Genomic DNA, 20255 nt, shown 5'->3' on the forward strand with positions numbered 1-20255 from the left:
TTAATCGAGTTTAATATCTATATACTATTAAGTATAAATAGTTTTATATAGCCAATTAATTAGAAATTATTTAGGTGTGAATTTAAAAATAATGATAAGAGTTAATTTTAAAATAATATCTATATATTGTTCAGCTTTTATATATTGAAAGAAGTCCGGAACACGGGTCATATTTGAACCAATGAATGGACCAAATGACCATAATTATGCATAAGATACTACATTTCTATACAGAATCACAATTATTCGATTGGGGTAAAAAGAAAAAGGTAAGATCAATTCAGGGATAGAAATTGAATTATAGAGGTGAAATGTTGAGTATTTTTTTGCCTTGAAGCGTTTGGTGATGGTTTGTTTCAAACTAAGAAACCGATCAACTTTAGTAACCCTATTCAGCAATTGCTCGAACCCCAAGTACCCAACTTCGAGTTCTTCATTGGAGTCCGTGTAGTCCAAGGTAGAGATCAGGTAGCAGTATTCTGCCGCATCATTGGAATTAAAATCAATAATAATTAGATAATGTAGTTGTTTAATTAAATCAATAGTTGAAATTTAATGAGATTTCAATCATCTAAGATTTTTAACCATTAATGAGATTGGAATTTAAGAAATAATTGGGATGAAGTTAAAATTAAAAAATTCTATTTACAAGACACAATTTGAAATAGGTTTTAAGAAAAGGTGTACAATCCATTATTGTTATTAATTATTTTCATTGATTTTTTTTTTCACACCATCTAGTTATAGTCTATGTGATAATGGCATAAGTATTATTGAGGAGGCATCCGTGAAATGAAATACTTTTCACACCTCTACTTATACTCACACACCACAAAATATCACTTTACCTTCTTCATAATCTTTGCCTTTTCCATTTATTTTCATGTAGTTTTTATTTATTTGTTTTTTTTTTCTTCTAGGATCAAAGATATATCTAAAGAACGAAAAAAGAAGATATATCTGGCTATTTATTTGATTTGACAACGAATAAACTTTTACTCTATCGTTTATTCTTTGGGTTTACAAGTATTTTTTATATTCTAAGATTTTTTACTTTAATATTTATTTTTATTTCAATCAACTACTTTATAAAGTCATTTATTTTTATGATAAAATTAAGGTAAATAACATTTTGGCTAAATTAGAAATTAAAGTAGAATAAATTAAAAGATTGAACAACTTAAATTATTATTATTAGTATTATTATTCAACTTAAATGCCCAGATCCCTCTATCTTATACTTTATCATTTCAGGAATTGATTGACTTGACACAATAATGCATGTGCCTGACCAGCTACGTCTAAGATGTTAATAAGATAGTACTTTTTAATGTAATATTTTTTATTATTATTGATTAAGCTTTTTCTAGATATAAAATAATGCGGGTTTCAGTTTTGAATTGATAAATTAATAGTTAATATTTTTATAAAAATTAAAATATACAAAAATAAAGTGATAAAAATTAATAAATTTTCTATCCTTTTTGAGTTTTTGCTATAAAAATCTAAGGAGAAGTTCCCTGGTTCGGAACTGACGTAGACCAATTTTGTAAGAATCGACAATGACGGGTCTTTTCCGATCCAAATGGTCCCTCCACAGTCCTTAGATCAATCCTTGTCCACATTCACTTGGCCCCATCTCCATGTTTTCTCACATCAACTAATTCTCAAGCAAAAAAATAAAATAGGTTCTTTGAAGGAATGATACAGTGACCAATTTAATTTTTAAATATGTAAAAATTATGATAAATTAATTCTATTAAATTTGTGAATTTATTTTATTATTAAGTTATAATATTTAATGACTAATTTGATAATATATTATATTTTTAAGATTAATTTGATATTAAAGGATAAAATTTATGATCAATTTTTTTATTAAATTATATGTTAAAATTAATTTATTGTATTTTTTATATATTTGGAGATTAAATTTTTTTTTTCTGTTCACACTTTGTCAGCACTTTTGTTGTTTTTTTTTTTCAAAAAGAGAAAAAGAGAATATAAATTTAAATTTAAAGCAGAAGAGAACGAAGCGGCGTCGTTTGTTGCGGCCTGAAAAAAGTCCACACTCGTGAAAGTCATTGGCATAATGACGAGCATATCCGTGAGTGACCTCGGATCCGCTCCACTAACCCTAGTCAACTCCAAACTCAACCATAGTTACTTTACTTCACTCACACCCCACCACGTGTTCCAATCGAACGGTCACTTCTGCATCACGCGCCACTATAAATATCTCTCTCTCGTCATCCGCAACCCCAAGCAAAACCCTAATCCCTCTTTCTTCCTCTTCCTCAGTAGTGCGATTTTCGATTCTCTTCTCTGCAACTATGCCTAACCCTAAGGTCTTCTTCGACATGACCATCGGCGGTCAACCTGCCGGCCGCATCGTGATGGAGCTCTATGCCGACGTGACTCCCAGCACCGCCGAGAACTTCCGCGCGCTCTGCACCGGCGAGAAGGGCGCCGGGCGGAGCGGCAAGCCCCTCCACTACAAAGGCTCGTCCTTCCACCGCGTGATCCCGAACTTCATGTGCCAGGGCGGCGACTTCACCGCCGGAAACGGCACCGGAGGCGAGTCGATCTACGGCGCCAAGTTCGCCGACGAGAACTTCTTGAAGAAGCACACTGGTCCCGGCATCCTCTCCATGGCGAACGCCGGTCCCGGAACCAACGGATCTCAGTTCTTCATCTGCACGACGAAGACGGAGTGGCTCGACGGAAAGCACGTCGTGTTCGGACAGGTCGTCGAGGGGATGGACGTCGTCAAGGAGATAGAGAAGGTCGGATCCAGCTCCGGCAGGACCGCCAAGCCTGTCGTCGTCGCCGACTGTGGTCAACTCTCTTAGATAGACGACGTTGACCCTAGGCTTTTATCTCTGTGTCGGTGGCTCTGAATGTGTCGTTTCTTTCGGTGTCGTTTTTGCCTTTTTTTTCTCTTTCCCATGTCGTTTAGGGGATTGCGGTGTTATGGATATCATTTCGAAACCCTTCCCCTTTGAATCCTTCCTTTCCTTTCTAAAATATCAGTATCATGTGGTTCGTTCATAGAGTGAATGGAGTCTGTTATGAGAAACATAAAAAAATATGATGAGCTACCTTCAATAAAAATTAGGACCTCTATTATTCGCCTAGTAATTCTCTTTAATCTTCGATTATTTTTTTTATATACGTTTAGTTGTTTCTGATTATAAATTGTGGAAAATTGGCGTTTATTAAATACCATAGTTTACGATAATTAGAACCTACAACTAGGAACGTTCATTGGTTTGATGGATTGATTTTTGTGCAGATAATACATACGACTGTGTTATTTTTGATGAAATTGTGATCCGTGTTTCCCATCATTATTGTACTTTTATTGTCTTATCTTATAATATTATCTGTGAAGAAAATCTTGTTTGTTTGTTTGTATGTTTTTGGAGTGTGTTGGGACTTTGCCATAACTTTGTTGAGCACTTTTGACGTAAGGAAGAAAGTTGATTGATGAGAGAGGACACGTGCTTGTGTCCGGCTCAATAGTCGTGTCCAGATTATGTGAACCTAGAGCATGGACAAGCCAAAAATATCTGCTACTATAGACTTTAGAAAGAGGATAATGTAATGTGACTAATGATAAAATTTAGGGTTGAATTAAAAATACATGTGGATGTGGTGTACCGCCACCGTAGTCTTCCTTCCACGAGCTTTTTTATTTATTTGAGGATTGAAACACCAATTTCTCAGTTTTTTGTTATTTCTTATTGATAATTTGATATAGTTGTACCGAAAGAAGTACTTGGTTATTTGTAGCTACTTGTGTTGTGTACCCAAAATATTTACATTCGTGATATTCTAAATTTGACTTGACTGACATTGAAATGAATCATGTCCCTGCCTAGTCTAGTAGCAGCTTATAAACAAGGTAACTTGGATGTACAGAGTTGAACTTGAACCCCTTGGTTATTTGTTCAAACCAATCAAATGGGGGATTTAAAGGCCAATAACATGTTATTTTTCCTTTTGGTGTGGATGCTTTTTCAAAACACGGTGTTGTGGGTCATATTCATTCATTCAGAAAAAGGAAATTGCATTACGGTAGGGACCCCGTTCGTGTTGTCAACTATGGTCGTGATTCTTCTTTATTTACTTTTAGAGGTTCTTCTACCAGTGGCTACCGTTCTTTGGCAAGATGCTATTAGCCTTGGAACGCCTTTTGTTTTTAAAAGGACAGAAAGCTCCATAATGGGCGTTTGTGTTCTGTTCTCAAAGCAGATAAAAAAGCGTTGGTCTAACAACCACTAAAGTGACTCAACCTCTGTGTTTTGGGCTGCACTCAGATGTAACATTCGAGTAACCCATAAAAATGTTGACAAAAATATGATATATGAATCAGTTAAGGTAATTTTACAAACTTATAATAGACAAATGATTTCATGCATTTTAGAGATGTTTATTAGGTAATGAGTTGTTTTTTAAGTACTGCTAGTTTAAAAAAAAAATTACATCGTAAACCAAAATCATGTTTTGAATAAAAGTAAAATGCTAACCGTGTATGTACTCAGATGCCAGTATAGTTGTTTTTATAAACATAATTAGTTTATATGTTATTTACTTATTATATAATGCTTTCATTTCAAATGCAAATTCTCTCAGATTTTTTTTATTCGGTATTCCACATTATTTTTATGTAAATATTTTGTATACGAATTTATCTGAAATGTGTAATGTGATTTTGATAATAAAAAAAAGTGTTTGGAACTACATTAAAACATGTTACTAATGTGTAAGTTATTGATAGTTTCTTCTCACGTGACGTACATCTTTTAGTTAAAATGTAAAATCAAAGAGGTGTTTGTTTTAAGTTATCTTGATTTATTTATGAGAATATGAGATAGGAAAAATCTATTCTTATGTTTGTTTGTTAAGAGGTAATAAAATATTGAATTTTGGGCATATTTTATTCCCGGAAAAATATATCTTCGTGTTTTACTCTTTTTAATTACTTGAGGAAGGGATTGGAAAAGTGAATTCTCGTGTGATGAGAATGCGCTACCCAGTATCCTCTCATTCATGTTACTCACCTATTTCCATTCTCTGCATGTTGCTCGTGTTTTTTTTTTCTTGGTCCACAGGAAACTCATGCTCCATTTCCAACAGGAAACTCCTCCTTCGATAGGTACACTATGTGTATTTTTTCTTGTGTAAAAATTGAAAAAAGAATATGTATTTTGTTCTATTTTGTTGGTCAAAGTTAAAATTTCAATATTTCTCCCAGTAATGAAGCGTCTAATTTCTGTTCTAGCCTCCAAGAACTAGAAATGGTGTCCATTTGCAGAAAATCATGGTCTCAATTTTATACCAGTGCATTAAAAACACTGATTGCCCTTGCTTTGTCATCTGGCGTGTGTTTTATGGGCAATCTCACGATGAATATATATATATATATATATTATATTGAATCAATCCGATTCCTCAATATCAAAATTCAAGATAGGAATTGAATTGATCCTATTTACATTTCTTTTCAGTCCGATTTTAACCAATGGTTTAAATCAATCCAACCTTTTCGAAGTTAGATCTCAAGTTTCTCATTGAAATCTAACTTTTTTTTTATCTATGCTGGTGTTGGTGTTGGTGATGATGTGGCTATGAGAGGTTATACATCTTAATGAATAGTGATTTAAGTTATTTATGTTGGGGTGAGTACAAAGTTAACAACATCCTAACATTTGTTAACAAAAATAAAAAAAATGATCAAAAATAAAACTTTTAAAAATATAATGGACTAAAATTAAGTTTTTATAACTTTATGTACCAAATAAAATTTTTAAAACATAAAAAAATAAAATAAAATTTTTGAAAACATAAAAGATTAAAATAAAATTTTAAAATCTAATGTATCAAAGTGACATTTAAAAAAAAATGATTAATTTCAAAGAGACTCTAGTAAATTTCATAAATTTATTTAAGTTTTTCTTGGTTTTTTTATACCCGAAGTTTTCCTTAGTTTCAAGAGCTAACGAATAATTTGATAACTTGATACAAAGACTAAATTAACTATTTATCGAGTGAATTTTAGCTTAAAATTTTAAAAATGTATATTAGAAATAGTAAGAAAAATATACTATTAGCTTGTAGGTTTTGACTACCAAAGAATCTAACTTACCTTTCTTCTATTTCTTATGCATAAAAAAAAATAGCTCTTCTTCTCACTTTAGACAAAACTATATAAATTATATATGACTATATGCCATGAGTTATTTATTGACCATTTACTATTATGTCCGGTGAGCGTTGGTGAAAAAAACGTTGAGGCTGAGTGTTATTCTTCCCTAACCTTCGTCTGAAACCCTAAAACATTGAATCTTAAGAATGGAACTGTCATGGTTGAGTGCCATTCTGGTGGGGGCTGGTTATCTCGCTTTGGGCTACTTCATTGGTTCTCAGTATCCCCCTCGTTTCCTCTTCTCACATAAATTATCGACTAAACAAAAAGATGCTTCACTTCTCAATGACAGCGACAATAAGAAGAGGAATACTATGTCCAAACTCGAAGACCCCCTTGAGATTGAACAACTCGCTGAAATTCTCGATGATTTTAAGATGGTACTCCTCAAAATCCCTTCTTTTTCTCCAAACCCATGTACTCAATCTCAATGGGTTGCTTCAAAAATTGTTCCTTTTTTCTGCAGATACTTGTTGTCAGGAATGATCTTAAAATGGGTAAAGGGAAGATTGCTGCTCAATGCAGGTACGCAATTTCTCACAATATTAACTTTGAAAGTCAGAATGCGCTGAGATTCTGAAACTTCTATTAATCTAGTTGTCTAGTTTGTGGAAGCACACTAACTTAGAAATCCATGTTAAATGATTTGTTGCTCTTATTTTGTTTTTCATTCATTTATGTTGCTGCTTATCTTCTTATTTTTTGTTTCTGTCGACTTTTATTTATTTATTTAATGAGAACCTGATCAATGATTCAAACTCACTAGTCACTACTGTGTTTTTCTGTCTTTGAGCAGTCATGCAACGTTAGGTCTCTATAAAAAGATCCTTCGTCGAGCACCAAAGGCTTTGAATAGGTACTTCCATAATCTTGGTAGCACCTGCATCGTATAACTTCATTCTCAAGTTTGCATACCTAAATGTGCAGGTGGGAGATGTCTGCACAGCCTAAGGTGGTTGTCAAAATTGAATGTGAAGAAGACATGCTGGCTTTGCAAGTGAGTATTGTTTAGGGCCATTTTCTGCTACATTAGCTAAGTTTCTTGCATCACCAAAAAAAAAAAATGAAGCTAAGTTCCTGTGTAATCTTTAAGATATGTATTGGGTACATGCCTGCTAAACATTAATAAGTTATTGGTTATAATTGTGATCACAATGAAAATTGATTGGAAACCAATTTACTTTAATTCAATAAGAAAGATATAAATTTGCTTCTCTTTTACTTAAAGCCTAAAGCCTATTTGATTGGAAACCAATTAATAATTTGAATGCTATAGACTTATAGTTTGTTTATCTCTTTTTTTTATGCACAGTTCTTTTATCTAATGATGGTTTCATTTTAGTAAAATTGTTGTTTTATAATGTGTTAGGAAAGAGCTAAATCTCTGAAGTTACCTACCCATATCACAATTGATGCTGGGAGAACACAGATTGCACCAAGTGCGTATTTGAAACTTCCCTTGAGTAGTTGCTTATAGATATTCGGTAGTTTTTATCAAGTATCAACTAGCTTTCAAATTATATGAAATTTTGTAAACTTGATCTTCTTAATGAGAACTTTTAATTCATAAAAAGTTATTCAAGAGACAATACTTAATCTTGGATTAAGTGGATCTTCACACACACACACTTAATGCCAATTGTCTGGATATTGATTAAATTGTGTCTACGGAATCCATTTATGAAGCACTGAGGCTTGCTTGTATCTGATATCAATACTCTTGGTGAAGTATCCAAGTTTTTTGAGTGTTTGAAAAAGAAATTTTTAAATCTATTGAAGGCAGAGATGAGACATAGATGCTTGTATAAGATCAAAGCATTGAAGCATCGTCTCTTGATGAACTAAACTTGGAAGGTGTCCACTTTATGAAGGATGATACTCAAGGAGGGAATAAGATTGGTACTATTCCTGTTTGTACGCAATAGGCAATGAGTGATTAATGACAATGATTTATAATTTTTTATTTTGACTTTATTCTTCAAGAAGTATGCTCTTAATTTAGATTTTAGGAATTGAAATTTTTCCTCTATATATTTATTATGTTTTATGAAATTTTTATACATGTATATGTATCTTGCACATATCTTATTATTTGAGGTGTTGTATCAGATTGTATTGTTCCAATAGGACCAATACCTGAATTGTATCTGTGAATCATAGGAAGCTGTGTACAACTAGAATTGAAACTAGAGATAGTTTTCCAGCATCCCCCTAAAATGAAATGGTCATCACATGTCCTTTTTTTAATATTGAAGTTTCATTCATGCCCAAAAATGTTAGCTCATGCACACTTTCTGAATACAAGAGTTGCTAAGTTGGTTCTTTTGGACTGTCTCTGTGTCTCTAATCTCTATGTCTCTATCCCACGTGAGAAAAGACAGTTTGATTTACTTGTTAAATAGTAAAGTTAGCTGAATAACTAGCTTTTCTTTGGTTATTTGATACATATTCTACTTGTTGTATCTTTATAATATAATTTTTTGTATATATTTATATTTAATGCTTATGATAGTTAATTTGCAATTTTTTTCTAGATTCCAGAACAGTGATGGCAATTCTTGGTAATTCTCTCCTCCAATAAATGTACTTTTTGGGTCATGCAAATTTAAGACCTGTTTTTTTGTTTTCAATTTTAATTACAAAAATACTCTTTTCATTTTATTGTCTATTTTCAAATATTTGAATATGAAATAGGAAAAAAAAATAAAAAAATTTCACTATTTCTATACAAATAATTGAAAGCAGGAAATAAAATGGAAATCAGGTGAATTTTTTAATTAAGAGTGAACACTAAAAATGCAAATAGAAACATTTTATCAAATCAAATAGGTCCTCAGCATTTTGTTTTCTTCTTCTTCCTATACAGCTAGAAGTTGTTTGATATATTATGATATCCATGTGCAGGACCTGTTGAAGTGGTAGATGAGGTAACAGGTGGACTGAAACTACTATAGTTTTCTGTCGGATCAACTTGGTACATTGCTTACCATGAACCTGAGTGAGTGTTCATGAAGGATAACAGATTGAACTAATTATGGGCCTCGTGAAGATTTACGATTAAATCTTTAGTTGACAGTATGATGATGATGATGAAAACTTCTCTTAGGAGATCTGGAATCATGTGCAATTCAGTTTGTACGAGATATATTACGGTGATTCTAGGCTCAGTGCCCAAAACTTTTATTCATGGTGGTTTCATGATTGGTTTTGGAAGGTATGTGAATTTTTTTAGCCATCGAAATAAAATTTGGATATGCCATTTGGAATAAGAAAATATTGGGAATATATTAATAGCATTATACCTGGATTCGAAGCCACTCCCCTCCCACTTAAAATCATAAACATCAGATAAATTCCAACATGAACTTGTACCTGAAACAAAAAGATTTAACCTAAAAAATGAAACTAGATTGTATCACTGAGAGGCTGTTGCTAAATTGTTATTTGACACGTGGATTAATTTATTTGTTAAGTGGTTTATTTGCTACAAAATTGACATTTGCACCAAGCTTTACAAATCAAGCCTTATCTCATTGAGCCTTAACTAGCTAGTTCCTGTCACTACTTAGCTAAATCTTTTAGAAACCAAACTAAAATGTTTAGAAGCCCTTTTGTTCTGAACTTGTTTTGCTGGGGGCTTCAGTTGTTTACTTGTGTGATAGTAGGAGATCACTCCACTCCGTCTTGTCAGGGCCAAACGTGGGAGGTGTATCTGCAGGGCAGGGACTTCAATGCTGAATTTAGAATTCTGAATAGTAACGGCTAAATATAGGACCATTTATCAATTCATCACGATTATTGGGACAAGTGTATTATTGTCCCTATCCGACCTTAAATATAGGACCATTTATCAATTCATCACGATTAAAACTGGGTAATATATAAAGGTCCATATGGCAGCACAGGAACAGCATACTGTTTTTCAATGCAACGTTTAATGGCAACAAAATGTTTGAATATGCAACATTCTTAATTTGGACTTGGCCTAGAAGTTTAGAGAAAAATTTTACAATACATTTTAACCAATGGTCAAATAATCTTAGGAATGATTTTGTTTATTAGCTGAGGATAGGAGCATAGGATATGTTTCGTAGCCATCGTTTGGTTCCTATCGAGACTGTGCCAAGTCTGATATACGGAACTAATTTTGCTGATAAAAAAAAAATATAAAGGTCTATCCAATTTTTTTTTTGACATAATACATTAATTTTAACATTATGCATAATCGAATCATAAAGTTAGGATGATTTAAACTTCGAAGTATAACTTACATCCGTATACAACTTTTTTAAAAAAAATACAACACACCAGATCAAATTAGGATGATTCAAAGTATAACCTATCCGTATACAAAATACATCACATCTAATTTCTAAAACTTCAAACTGTATTGAATTAGGATTCTAAAAAATAATTTTAAGTGAATTTTAAAAGTCTTTGTAAGAATATAATAATTTTTAATTTTTTTTTAAAAAAACTTTTATAATTAATATTTTATAATTTGAATTTTAATGAATTTATAACAAATAAATTCATAAGATTTGAAATTTTTTTATAAATTTATAAAATTTAAAAAGGTTTCAGGATTTTTTTAAAAATATTCAAAATTGTAAGAGTCAACAAAAAGATAACAATTCTAATACTCCACCACTTCACCCAGGCCTCTTCACAAACAGCTGGTGGATATGTATCCATAAGAATAATGTATCATTTTTGTTATAGCTACCCCAATCCCACGAAACCCATTCAACACCTTAAAAAAAAAAAAAAACATAATTTCGCTCCGTTTTCCCCAATAACACCTCCACGTTCTTCACTATCAGCACAATATAGTGTTTCCAAATTGAAACCAACACATGTTATGTATATTGCGTAAACAGGACGTGAACATCATCAACATCCGCACATAGACAAAGGCATAAGAAACCCAAAATATGTAAGCCGTCATAAAAGTTGATCACTGAATACAAGTCTGAAGTTTGAAGCACCATGAATCCTATTAGCAATTTCATGTTAATACGACCACAAACAGTAACATGATAAAAGACTTTTTATAAGTTGTAAAAAATCTTAATTAAATACAAACGAATTTTATTGGATTCCTTCAAAAAATCCTAATTGTCTTAATTGAATATCCCAAGACTTGTTAAAAAAAGTCTTTTGAAATCCTAAATGAATACACCTTCCTTGAATTCATCAAATTTAATTTCAGATTGAGATGAGTTAGTTGGACGAAACAGATCATGAACACTCCTAATCATGACATGCGAAAACAATGAGTTGCAAGGGTTTGGAAAAAAGAAAATTGGAAGTTGAACCCTGGTGACTAAACCAAAAGGAGAGTGTTTAGTGGTGGATGAACAAGTTAATAGTTATGTGCTAGTTGCCACAAATCATAGATTTGAATCTTCACTGCTCCAAATGCTTAACACCAAGCTTCAAGACATCCATGTAGATTCTCTAATCTCGGCATGAATGACTTGTTTTCGGCCAGACTAGAGAGGTAATCGATCATAATACGCAAAACCTGACCCAAGCATCACGTAACTGCAATATCAAAATACTGTATTGGGTGAAAATGAGTCTTAAGACTGCGCAAGACTAACTTTTAAGGTTACTCTTTTCTTTAAAAATAGAAACTCTTCTAACTAACCTCTATGGAAGCTTATCTTTTAAACTTTTGTTCGCAAGTAAAACTGTTCATGCAGCTAATATAGAACATTTGTTCCACTTTGCAAGTACTAACCTTTTACCGGGCTCTTCTGATTTGGACATGACACCAAATCATAGAGATTACTTATGCAGACACTTTCTCATTTTCGGGCTTCAGAAAACCACCTTACTTCAAGCACTGACCTCTTTTCAAGATAACTCAGCCTCAAGAGATTCTGTATATTTTGCCTTGGCTTCACCCACCCTTCTCAACATATCATGATGCAGCTAAAATGCTGTGTTGAGCTCTCCATTACTGCAACAACCATCATACAGGTTCTAAACCTTTGGTTTAGAGCATGTTATACCACAATTTAAATGGTGCTCTTATATTTACCCTTCAGAAATGCATGTAAATTTTGTCTTGGCTTCACCCCTCTCCTCAACATATCATCACGCAATTCAAATGCCTTGTCGAGCTCTCCATTAACACAACAGCCATATATTAGCAAGTTATATGCAACCAAATCTGGCTCGAGACCTCTGTTTAACATGGTATCCCATAATTTAACAGATGCTCCTACATTGCCACTTCTGCAATACTCATAAATTAAAGTTGAATAGGTAACACAGTCAGGGAAAATACCATTTTCAGTCATTTCAGAAAGAACTTTGGTGGCTTCATGAAATCTACCCAGTTTGCAGAAGCCACGGATAATAATGTTATATGTTACAGTGTTTGCTAAAAGCCCTTTAAGCATTGCATGGTGAAGCCCTATAGCTTCCTTCATATTTCCCTCCTTTGTAAGATTGTCAAGAAAACAGCCATATGTGATAGAATTGGGAGGGACATTTGCAGCCTGCATTCTTTTAAAAAGAAGACCTGCTCTGTCCATTTCACCTGCTTTGCATAAACCATTCATCAAAGCAGTGTAGGTCACAACATTGGGAAAGCATTCCTCAGTAACCATCAAATCCCAGCACTCAAAAGCTTTTTTAAAAGATCCTTCTTTGCTGTATGTGTCAATCATACTTGTATATATTACGTTATCAGGTCTCAATCCCTGATCATGCATATCTTTTAAGAGATCAAAAAAAGTTTTCCTGTCTGGCTGCTTTAGAGCCCCATCAATAAGAACAGCATGGCAAACCAGATCCATGTTGATTCCTCTTTGAATCATTTCACAAGAAGCACTCAGTGCCTCCATCAATCTTCCTTCCTGGCAATAACCATGTAGAAGTGCACTATAGCACATCTCATTTAGCTTTACGTTCTGCTTGTGGAGATCATCAATAAAATCTTTGGCTTTAGAAACCCTACCAGTAGAACAAAGGCCACTGATAAGAGGTCTGTAGGTATATGTGTCAGGAACAAGGCCCTTTTGATGCATGTCTTCAAGCAATTCAAAGGCTTTATCAATTTTGCCATCCCTACAATACCCTTCAATCAATACATTATATGTCACCTCTGTTGGCTTGATTTTCCTTTCAACCAATTCATCAAAAAGTTCGGATGCTTCAGCCATCTTATTTGTGCTGCAAAGCCCAGAAATAAGAGCAGTAAAAGTATAAACATTTGGAGTAATTCCATTATCAATCATCTTGTTATATAGCTTAAATGCTTTTTGCACTTGTAGGTCTTTGCAATACCCACTAATCAATGATGTGAAGGTTGTAGCAGTTGGCTCCACCCCTTTATTGGTCATCTCAATAAACAGAGACTCAGCTGCACTCAAATCCCCAAACTTGCATTGACCATTTATCAAAGAGTTATAGGCGTATACAGTTTCTCCTATGCCATCTTGTATCATTCTATCAAAATAAGATATTGCAACATCCAACCTTCCGCTTCTGCAGAAGGAATCAATCAGAATAGAATAAGTAATGCCATTAGGACGCAAGTTCATCAAACTCATATTACTATAAAGCAGCTCCGCCTTATCCAAATCTCCACCTTTGCACAAAGAGTTGATCAATGCATTATAGACAAACAAATTCGGCACAAAACCAAATCTCCCCACCTTAACTACCAACTCATAAGCATCGTCAATCTTTCCCTGCTTTCTCAATCCATCTACTAACCCCGACACAGCAGCCTCGGTTGGAGAAAACCCTAATTCAACCATTTCATCCATAAGCTGAATTCCAGCCTCAAATTGTTGCAACCTACAAAAACCAAGTACCAATGTACAGTATGTAACCACATCAGCTGCCAAACCCTTTCCCCCCAAAGATCTTTTAACCTCAACAGCTTCTGAAACTCGATCACCCTTGCACAGCCCATGAATCAAGACATTATAAGTCACAATACTAAGATCAAACCCATTAGCTTCCATCCACCGAATCTTCTCTTTCGCTCTAAGAAAATCTTTCAATTCACACATGCTCCGAACCACAGCGGAGCAAGTATAAGGATCAGGACGAACACCCGCGTTCACAGACTCATCAAATAATTCCCAAACAGTGATAAATTTTCTAACTTTCAAAAGCCCGTTCAATAAGGCACTCAATGTTCTAACTTCAGGCAACAAATTGTTGGCAAACATGAGTTTCACAATGACGACGGCATCGAAAATTCTTGAACTCAACACGTAATTCTGAACCAACAAATTGAAACCCAAAGTGGACGAAAACTTACATCGCTTGTAAGAGTCTAGAAAGTGAGAAAAAACGCATTTTGGGTGGGACTCACGAAGGAGAAGGGTATGCAAGAGGGAATTCGCGGGCCAGAAGAGCCTGGAGTGAACGAGCGCGTGGACCATAATGGCGTAGGAGGTTGTGGAGTGGTTCATGTTTTTGTGCAGACCTAGAAAGTTGAAGAACCTCAAAGCTAACTTGGCATCATCGAGGGTGTTCATCAACACTTGCTCCACGTGATGGGGTCTTAATGTGGATGAAATTGAAGCGTCGTTGAAAGCCACCTTCCAACTCTGCTTTCCTCGGACGATGTCGCAGAGGAGTGACACAAAACGACAGTCGTTTTCTTCGTCCGGTTTGGATGCGGAGAAGTGTCTGTGAAGAGAAGGAGCGGTGGTGGTAGTGGCGGCTGCGGCGGGAACCGCCGTGCAAACGAGTCGGAGCTTCATTAGGCCACCGCAACACTACACGCGCGCGCACCAGATTGGGAGTTTGGGTTCTTCTCTTCATAAAAGAGTGTTTTTAACCTTTTATTACTTACTATTCAATTAAAAGAAAAACTGCTTAAATTTATTAAAGTATATAAAAAAAATTACAATTCAACAACGTATACATATAATTCCATCGACTTCAAATCCTTCTCGAAACAAATTTATTCACTTAATAGATAGTTTATATTGGTCATTTCATGATTCTAGCTGATTGATAAAGAGATTTTTAGTGCAATGCATACTGAAAGTTTGACAAAAGAATACTAGTTTATTTAAAACATATTCATAGAGTGATTCAATTATTTAAAACATATTCATTGGTGGTCAATATCATGATATAAAAAAAATACGATAATCTATAATTAAATGAAAATATATAATTATTTATACAATACATAACTTCTTACTCTTGTCTTATTGTATCTCATTTTTAATAATTTTTTATTCTTAAATTAAATTAATTTAAAATATTCTAAAATATAATAAGTATTTACTTTGAGAATAATAGTATTTCTTATAATAGTACTCCCAAAAATATTATTCTAAAAATATAATTTAAACCACAAAATAAACACCTCAAAGATTTTCAAAATATAGTATTATCACCGTATCTAAATATAAGATTTTTTTATTTAATCCACATCCATTTAATAAAGCCAGTTAATTTACTTAATAATATTAAATTTCTTAGATATTAAATTCACATCCTTTATATTATTTTTCTAAAATTACCTTTGAAATTATAGAGATTCATCAATCTCACTCTTTCCACTTAATTTACTTTCTATCTAATTGATTAATGTATGTTAATCTTTATTTTTTTTTTTGCAATCCTTACAAGAGAACAAATGAATTTATCTTACTAATTTATAGTCTGTCTAGGTCCGATTGTACTCAAAGGAATCCGTCAAAGGATACTGGTGTAGTCCTCTTGGGCCTAGAATCTCTTGTTGTGCATTTATATCCTATATCTTCCAAAATACTCCAGCGGACACAGATATTCCTTTACTAGCCTCCCATTTCCGAATGATTATTTTGGAATAAATCCCTTTTCTTTTTATATTGAATGATAAACTACCAGAAAGATCAAATTAAACTAAAATTTATTTTAAAAAAAGGCTAAATAAAATTTTTTAAAAAATCCATAAATTAAATTGAAGGTTTTTGTTAAGAGGAATTAAATTAAAACTAAAAAATAAAATAAAGGACTAACAAAAATAAATTTAGCCAATAAAAATATTAAGAAAACCATAAGATAAAAAAAAGTATTGAGTTGATTGTTTGAATTAAAAGCGTGAAAGCCCATTTTGGAAGAAGCTGAAGCCCACAAACAAGAAAAAGAAGTGACATGGTTTGTTCGAGATTGGAGAGAAAATTGATTTGCGTGAGTGAATGTTACATCAACCCCTTACAGCAAACCAATTCCCTTTGCAAGCAATCTCAGATAGCTCATTCACATAATCCCTCTCTCCGCTGCTTATCGGAATCGGCATGGTCCAACCGGCGCCGGCGATGACTCAGTTCCTCAACTCCGTCCTTTCCCAGCGCGGCCCCTCCGCGGTCCCTTACTCACAGGACACCGAGTGGTTCATCCGCTAGCACCTCGTGGCGCTCACCACTGCCTTCCCTTCCCTCGTGCCCAAACGGCGTCGTTCACCCACAACGACGGCCGTTCCGTCAACCTCCTCCAGGCCGACGGCACCATCCCGATGACGTTCCAAGGCGTCACCTACAACGTCCCCGTCGTCATCTGGCTCGCGGAATCCTACCCCCGCCTCCCGCCCTGCGTCTACGTGAATCCCACGCGCGACATGATCATCAAGCGCCCTCACCCTCACGTTAACCCCTCTGGTTTGGTTTCCGTGCCTTATTTGCTAAATTGGACTTACCCTAGTTCCAATCTCTCGTCGATCTCGTTCTCAATTTCAGCCTCCACTTCGGCCGCGACCCTCCTCTTTATTCCCAACGCAGACCCAACCCTAACCCTAGCCCCAACCCCAACAATATATATCAAGTGTTTAGGGTTTAGGATCAGTCTATCCTTTTATATAATAGAGATGAAAATTCTCATTTTGCCCCTACTTATACTAAGTGTCAACAATATAAGATGTCATTTGGGACTTTTCACATCTCTATCCTTTTATTTATATAATAATTGAGACATAGATTAAAAGGGCAGAAACAAAAGCATAACCCTAGCTAGGACGTGTTTGGAGTTGGTTTGAGCGTATTGAGGCAATGACGCGACCTTACGGTGTGAAGGGGGGCCGGAAGCGAAAGCACGCCGAACCCAAATACGACGAAGAAGACCAAGAAACGCAACCAAAAAAAGCTGTGGTGGAGGTGGAGCACAACAAAGAAGAAGAACAACAGCAACAAACACCAGAGGGGGATGAATTGAGCGGTATCCCAATTACGCCCAGTGAGAACAACACCAACAAACCCAACGTCATCTTCATTCTAGAAAAAGCTTCTTTGGAAGTCGCCAAAGTCGGCAAGGTACTTCTCTTCCTTCCCTTCTATTTCTCACTCATCCTTTCTTCATTACCAAAATCAATTCTTTTTCTCTGCTTTTTTTTAATCGTTAAATGTTAGTTTCGGTTACCGTGAAATTCGAACTCACACTCACGACCTATCCCTTCACCATTTACCACGAAGCCAACCTTGTATCTTCAATTTTTTTTCTCTGTTGTCACCCTGCAGACATATCAGCTCTTAAACTCCGACGACCATGCCAATTTCCTCCGCAAAAATAACAAGAATCCCGGAGATTACAGGCCTGACATTACTCATCAGGTAAAGCTTCTTCCAAATGCATCATCATCACTCTCTAGTCTTAATTTTACTATCAAAATCATTACTTATTTGAGGTTATGCAGTTCAAATGGTTCACAATTTTTTTTAATTTTAAAAAAAAATCTTATTTTTGTCACATGGTGTTGTTTTGTTTTCAGTCCCTTTTATCTATTTTGGATAGCCCACTAAATAAAGCTGGGAGATTGCGGTCGGTATACATAAGGACTGAAAAAGGTGTTCTTATAGAGGTTAAGCCCTTTGTTCGTATTCCAAGAACATTCAAACGCTTTGCTGGTGTCATGTGTAAGTCATTATTAGTTATTTGATTTCCTTGGCTCGTGAGAAGTTGTAATGAGTTCTCATTTGTTGCTCCTGAACTTTACTATCCTGCAGTGGAATTGCTTCAAAAATTGAGCATATCTGCTGTTGGCAAGCGCGAGAAACTTCTCCGAACCATCAAAAACCCTGTCACGCAGTATTTGCCTATCAACTCACGAAAAATAGGTGTGTTGTGGTTTTGAAGATGATTTCATGGTTACACAAATTGTTTCGAAGGGGTTTGTTTCTTAGACATACAGAGAAAATGAAACTAGTGTTTGTTTCCTTGTACCACTATTGGAAGGATTCCTGAATCCTATGTTCACTTCCGTGTTTATCTTCTCTTTTAATAATCTTTTATCAATATATTCAAAATTATAGAAGTGATTGTTTCCTTTGAATGTCAGGTCTATCGTATAGTTCAGAAAAGCTTGTAGATATGGATGACTATGTATCAACTGTTCCCAGCAATATGGACCTTGTCTTTGTGGTACTCATACTAGTTCAACTTTTAATTTCTGTACCTATTGTCTAAGTAGGTACATGCTAATATATTCTAATTTCAGGTAGGAGCAATGGCCCATGGGAAGATTGAGACAGATTATACAGAAGATTATGTAGCAAGTACGTTTATCCATACTTGCTTTTTTATGTACTCTCTTCTCAGTAATTTTATTCATGCTCATGCTTGTCACTTTTGGCTCCGCTGATTTCCTTTTGTTGTGTCTTCTGTCTTAGGTGTGTATTAGCTGATTGCCATGTCTCTTTATGTATGAACTTTGTACTTGTGAGTTCATGAAATTTTGCAAAACTTAAACTGGTTATGGCACCTGTTCTCGCTCATCTGCCTTCCTTTGTAACTTTAACTACTAAATGCAGGTTTATGAACAATGGCCAATGTTGGACTAGACTAGCTTTGATAATATTGGCAAATACAAATACACGGATCAGCTGAGCAGTATCCCACTTTGGTTCCTTTATTACATTTTATGAAGAATACTAAATAGCTACCTTTTTATAATAGGATGGTCACATACAGTACCATAGTGGGATGTTTTCTTCCAAGCCAAACATTACTGTCTTTCTCATTAACAGAGCTCATGTTTAAGTTGAGCTGAATTTATGGATAAGGAACTAAAAGTAAAAAGATTTTGATTGGGATGTGTAAAATTGTGGTGCTCCTAATTTTTTTACGTTTTTACGTTTTCCTATGATTTTCTCGATAAAAATACTTTCTCTCTTAATTCCTTAACTAAGCACTGGTTTGCAAGACCCTTTTCATTTACCCTAAAAAATTGTTGTTAAAACTTGGATATATGCATGAATGCTACCTCAGCTGATTGTTTATTTAACATGCACTAGTCAGGATATTTTCTATTTCTTACGTCATCGTGTTTCCTGATTGCAGTTTCGGGGTACCCTCTAAGTGCTGCTTATTGTATTACAAGGATTACTGGTGCCCTTGAGAGAAAGTGGAAGATTTTGTGATTTAACACCACCTTCAGTTCATGCATGAGAGACGATTTAGTAATACCAGTTCCGTAGTCAATTTATGTAATACAAGGGATAGGGCCTTGCCTAGCAGTGATATAGGAAATAATTTTTTTCTGAGGCATTAATATTATTTTGTTAAAGGATGCTTATAGAAGCCAAATCTAAATGTTGCTTATACTGCGCTGAGATACGCTGCTTGGGAGTTACTATTTTTTTCCTTGTTCAAACCATTATTTCGTTTTAGAGTAAATTTTGATGGCAGAACTTGCTCATGCGTAGGGTGAGTTTGGAAATTCGTTTCACTAACTTTGAACAACAAATAAAGAAATTTTAATTTAAAAGTAAATCTGAAGTTTAAAATGTTATGAAATTATTAAATTCAAAACTTTTTGTTTTTAAGTTCAACTTGGAAGTTTTTTTTGTTATGAAAAGGTTTTATACACTAGTTAACTCAATCACTCAGTCACAGATGGTACTACTTGACGAGATAACAAGTTAAACAACAAACTCGCCAGTTTTTCTTAAAAAAACAATTTTGTATTCATTAACATTGTTGTAAGCTCACAATCTTGTCTCTTCCAAGAGAAACTTCTGAACTCTCTCTCTGTTTATTGAATGAAAATCTCAAAAGAAATTAAACTTTTATTTGAACAAAA

At 34.4% G+C, this 20255-nt stretch overlaps 4 protein-coding genes across 10 annotated transcripts; 3 read left to right on the forward strand and 1 right to left on the reverse strand.

Moving 5' to 3' along the window:
• Window positions 1-2246: 2246 nt before the first annotated feature.
• On the forward strand, window positions 2247-3141 carry LOC114379917 (peptidyl-prolyl cis-trans isomerase 1-like). Its single transcript, XM_028338738.1, has one exon. It carries the CDS (start codon window positions 2334-2336, stop codon window positions 2850-2852), a length of 519 nt encoding a protein of 172 aa, XP_028194539.1. The 5' UTR covers window positions 2247-2333; the 3' UTR covers window positions 2853-3141.
• Window positions 3142-6239: 3098 nt separating this feature from the next.
• Window positions 6240-9496, forward strand: LOC114378374 (peptidyl-tRNA hydrolase 2, mitochondrial-like). Its single transcript, XM_028336958.1, has 7 exons — window positions 6240-6591; window positions 6678-6736; window positions 7008-7067; window positions 7139-7208; window positions 7581-7650; window positions 8746-8772; window positions 9116-9496. The coding sequence occupies exons 1-7, from the start codon at window positions 6358-6360 to the stop codon at window positions 9163-9165; spliced, it is 570 nt and encodes a 189-aa protein (XP_028192759.1). The 5' UTR covers window positions 6240-6357; the 3' UTR covers window positions 9166-9496.
• A 1789-nt stretch (window positions 9497-11285) lies between these two features.
• Window positions 11286-15030, reverse strand: LOC114378529 (putative pentatricopeptide repeat-containing protein At5g59900). Of its 2 annotated transcripts, none has more exons than XM_028337134.1 (2): window positions 11958-15030; window positions 11286-11758 (listed from the first exon to the last, which is right to left on the reverse strand). In XM_028337134.1, exon 1 carries the CDS (start codon window positions 14947-14949, stop codon window positions 12238-12240), a length of 2712 nt encoding a protein of 903 aa, XP_028192935.1. In that variant the 5' UTR covers window positions 14950-15030; the 3' UTR covers window positions 11286-11758; window positions 11958-12237. The 2 variants fall into 2 exon arrangements, with proteins under 2 accessions (XP_028192935.1, XP_028192936.1); XM_028337135.1 differs by having other exon boundaries at window positions 11865-15030.
• Window positions 15031-17163: 2133 nt separating this feature from the next.
• LOC114380405 (ribosomal RNA small subunit methyltransferase NEP1-like) lies at window positions 17164-19810 on the forward strand. Of its 6 annotated transcripts, none has more exons than XR_003659702.1 (9): window positions 17164-17490; window positions 17695-17787; window positions 17946-18090; window positions 18181-18291; window positions 18513-18595; window positions 18672-18729; window positions 18844-18892; window positions 18985-19063; window positions 19514-19810. XR_003659702.1 is itself a non-coding variant. In XM_028339440.1 (8 exons), the coding sequence occupies exons 1-7, from the start codon at window positions 17230-17232 to the stop codon at window positions 18852-18854; spliced, it is 762 nt and encodes a 253-aa protein (XP_028195241.1). In that variant the 5' UTR covers window positions 17164-17229; the 3' UTR covers window positions 18855-18892; window positions 19514-19805. The 6 variants fall into 6 exon arrangements, 3 of the variants coding, with proteins under 3 accessions (XP_028195241.1, XP_028195242.1, XP_028195239.1); XR_003659703.1 differs by having other exon boundaries at window positions 18844-18875; XM_028339440.1 differs by lacking the exon at window positions 18985-19063 and having other exon boundaries at window positions 19514-19805.
• The last annotated feature ends 445 nt before the right edge of the window (window positions 19811-20255 follow it).

The sequence above is a fragment of the Glycine soja genome, chromosome 12 (assembly GCF_004193775.1).
Source record: "Glycine soja cultivar W05 chromosome 12, ASM419377v2, whole genome shotgun sequence".
Taxonomy (NCBI): domain Eukaryota; kingdom Viridiplantae; phylum Streptophyta; class Magnoliopsida; order Fabales; family Fabaceae; genus Glycine; species Glycine soja.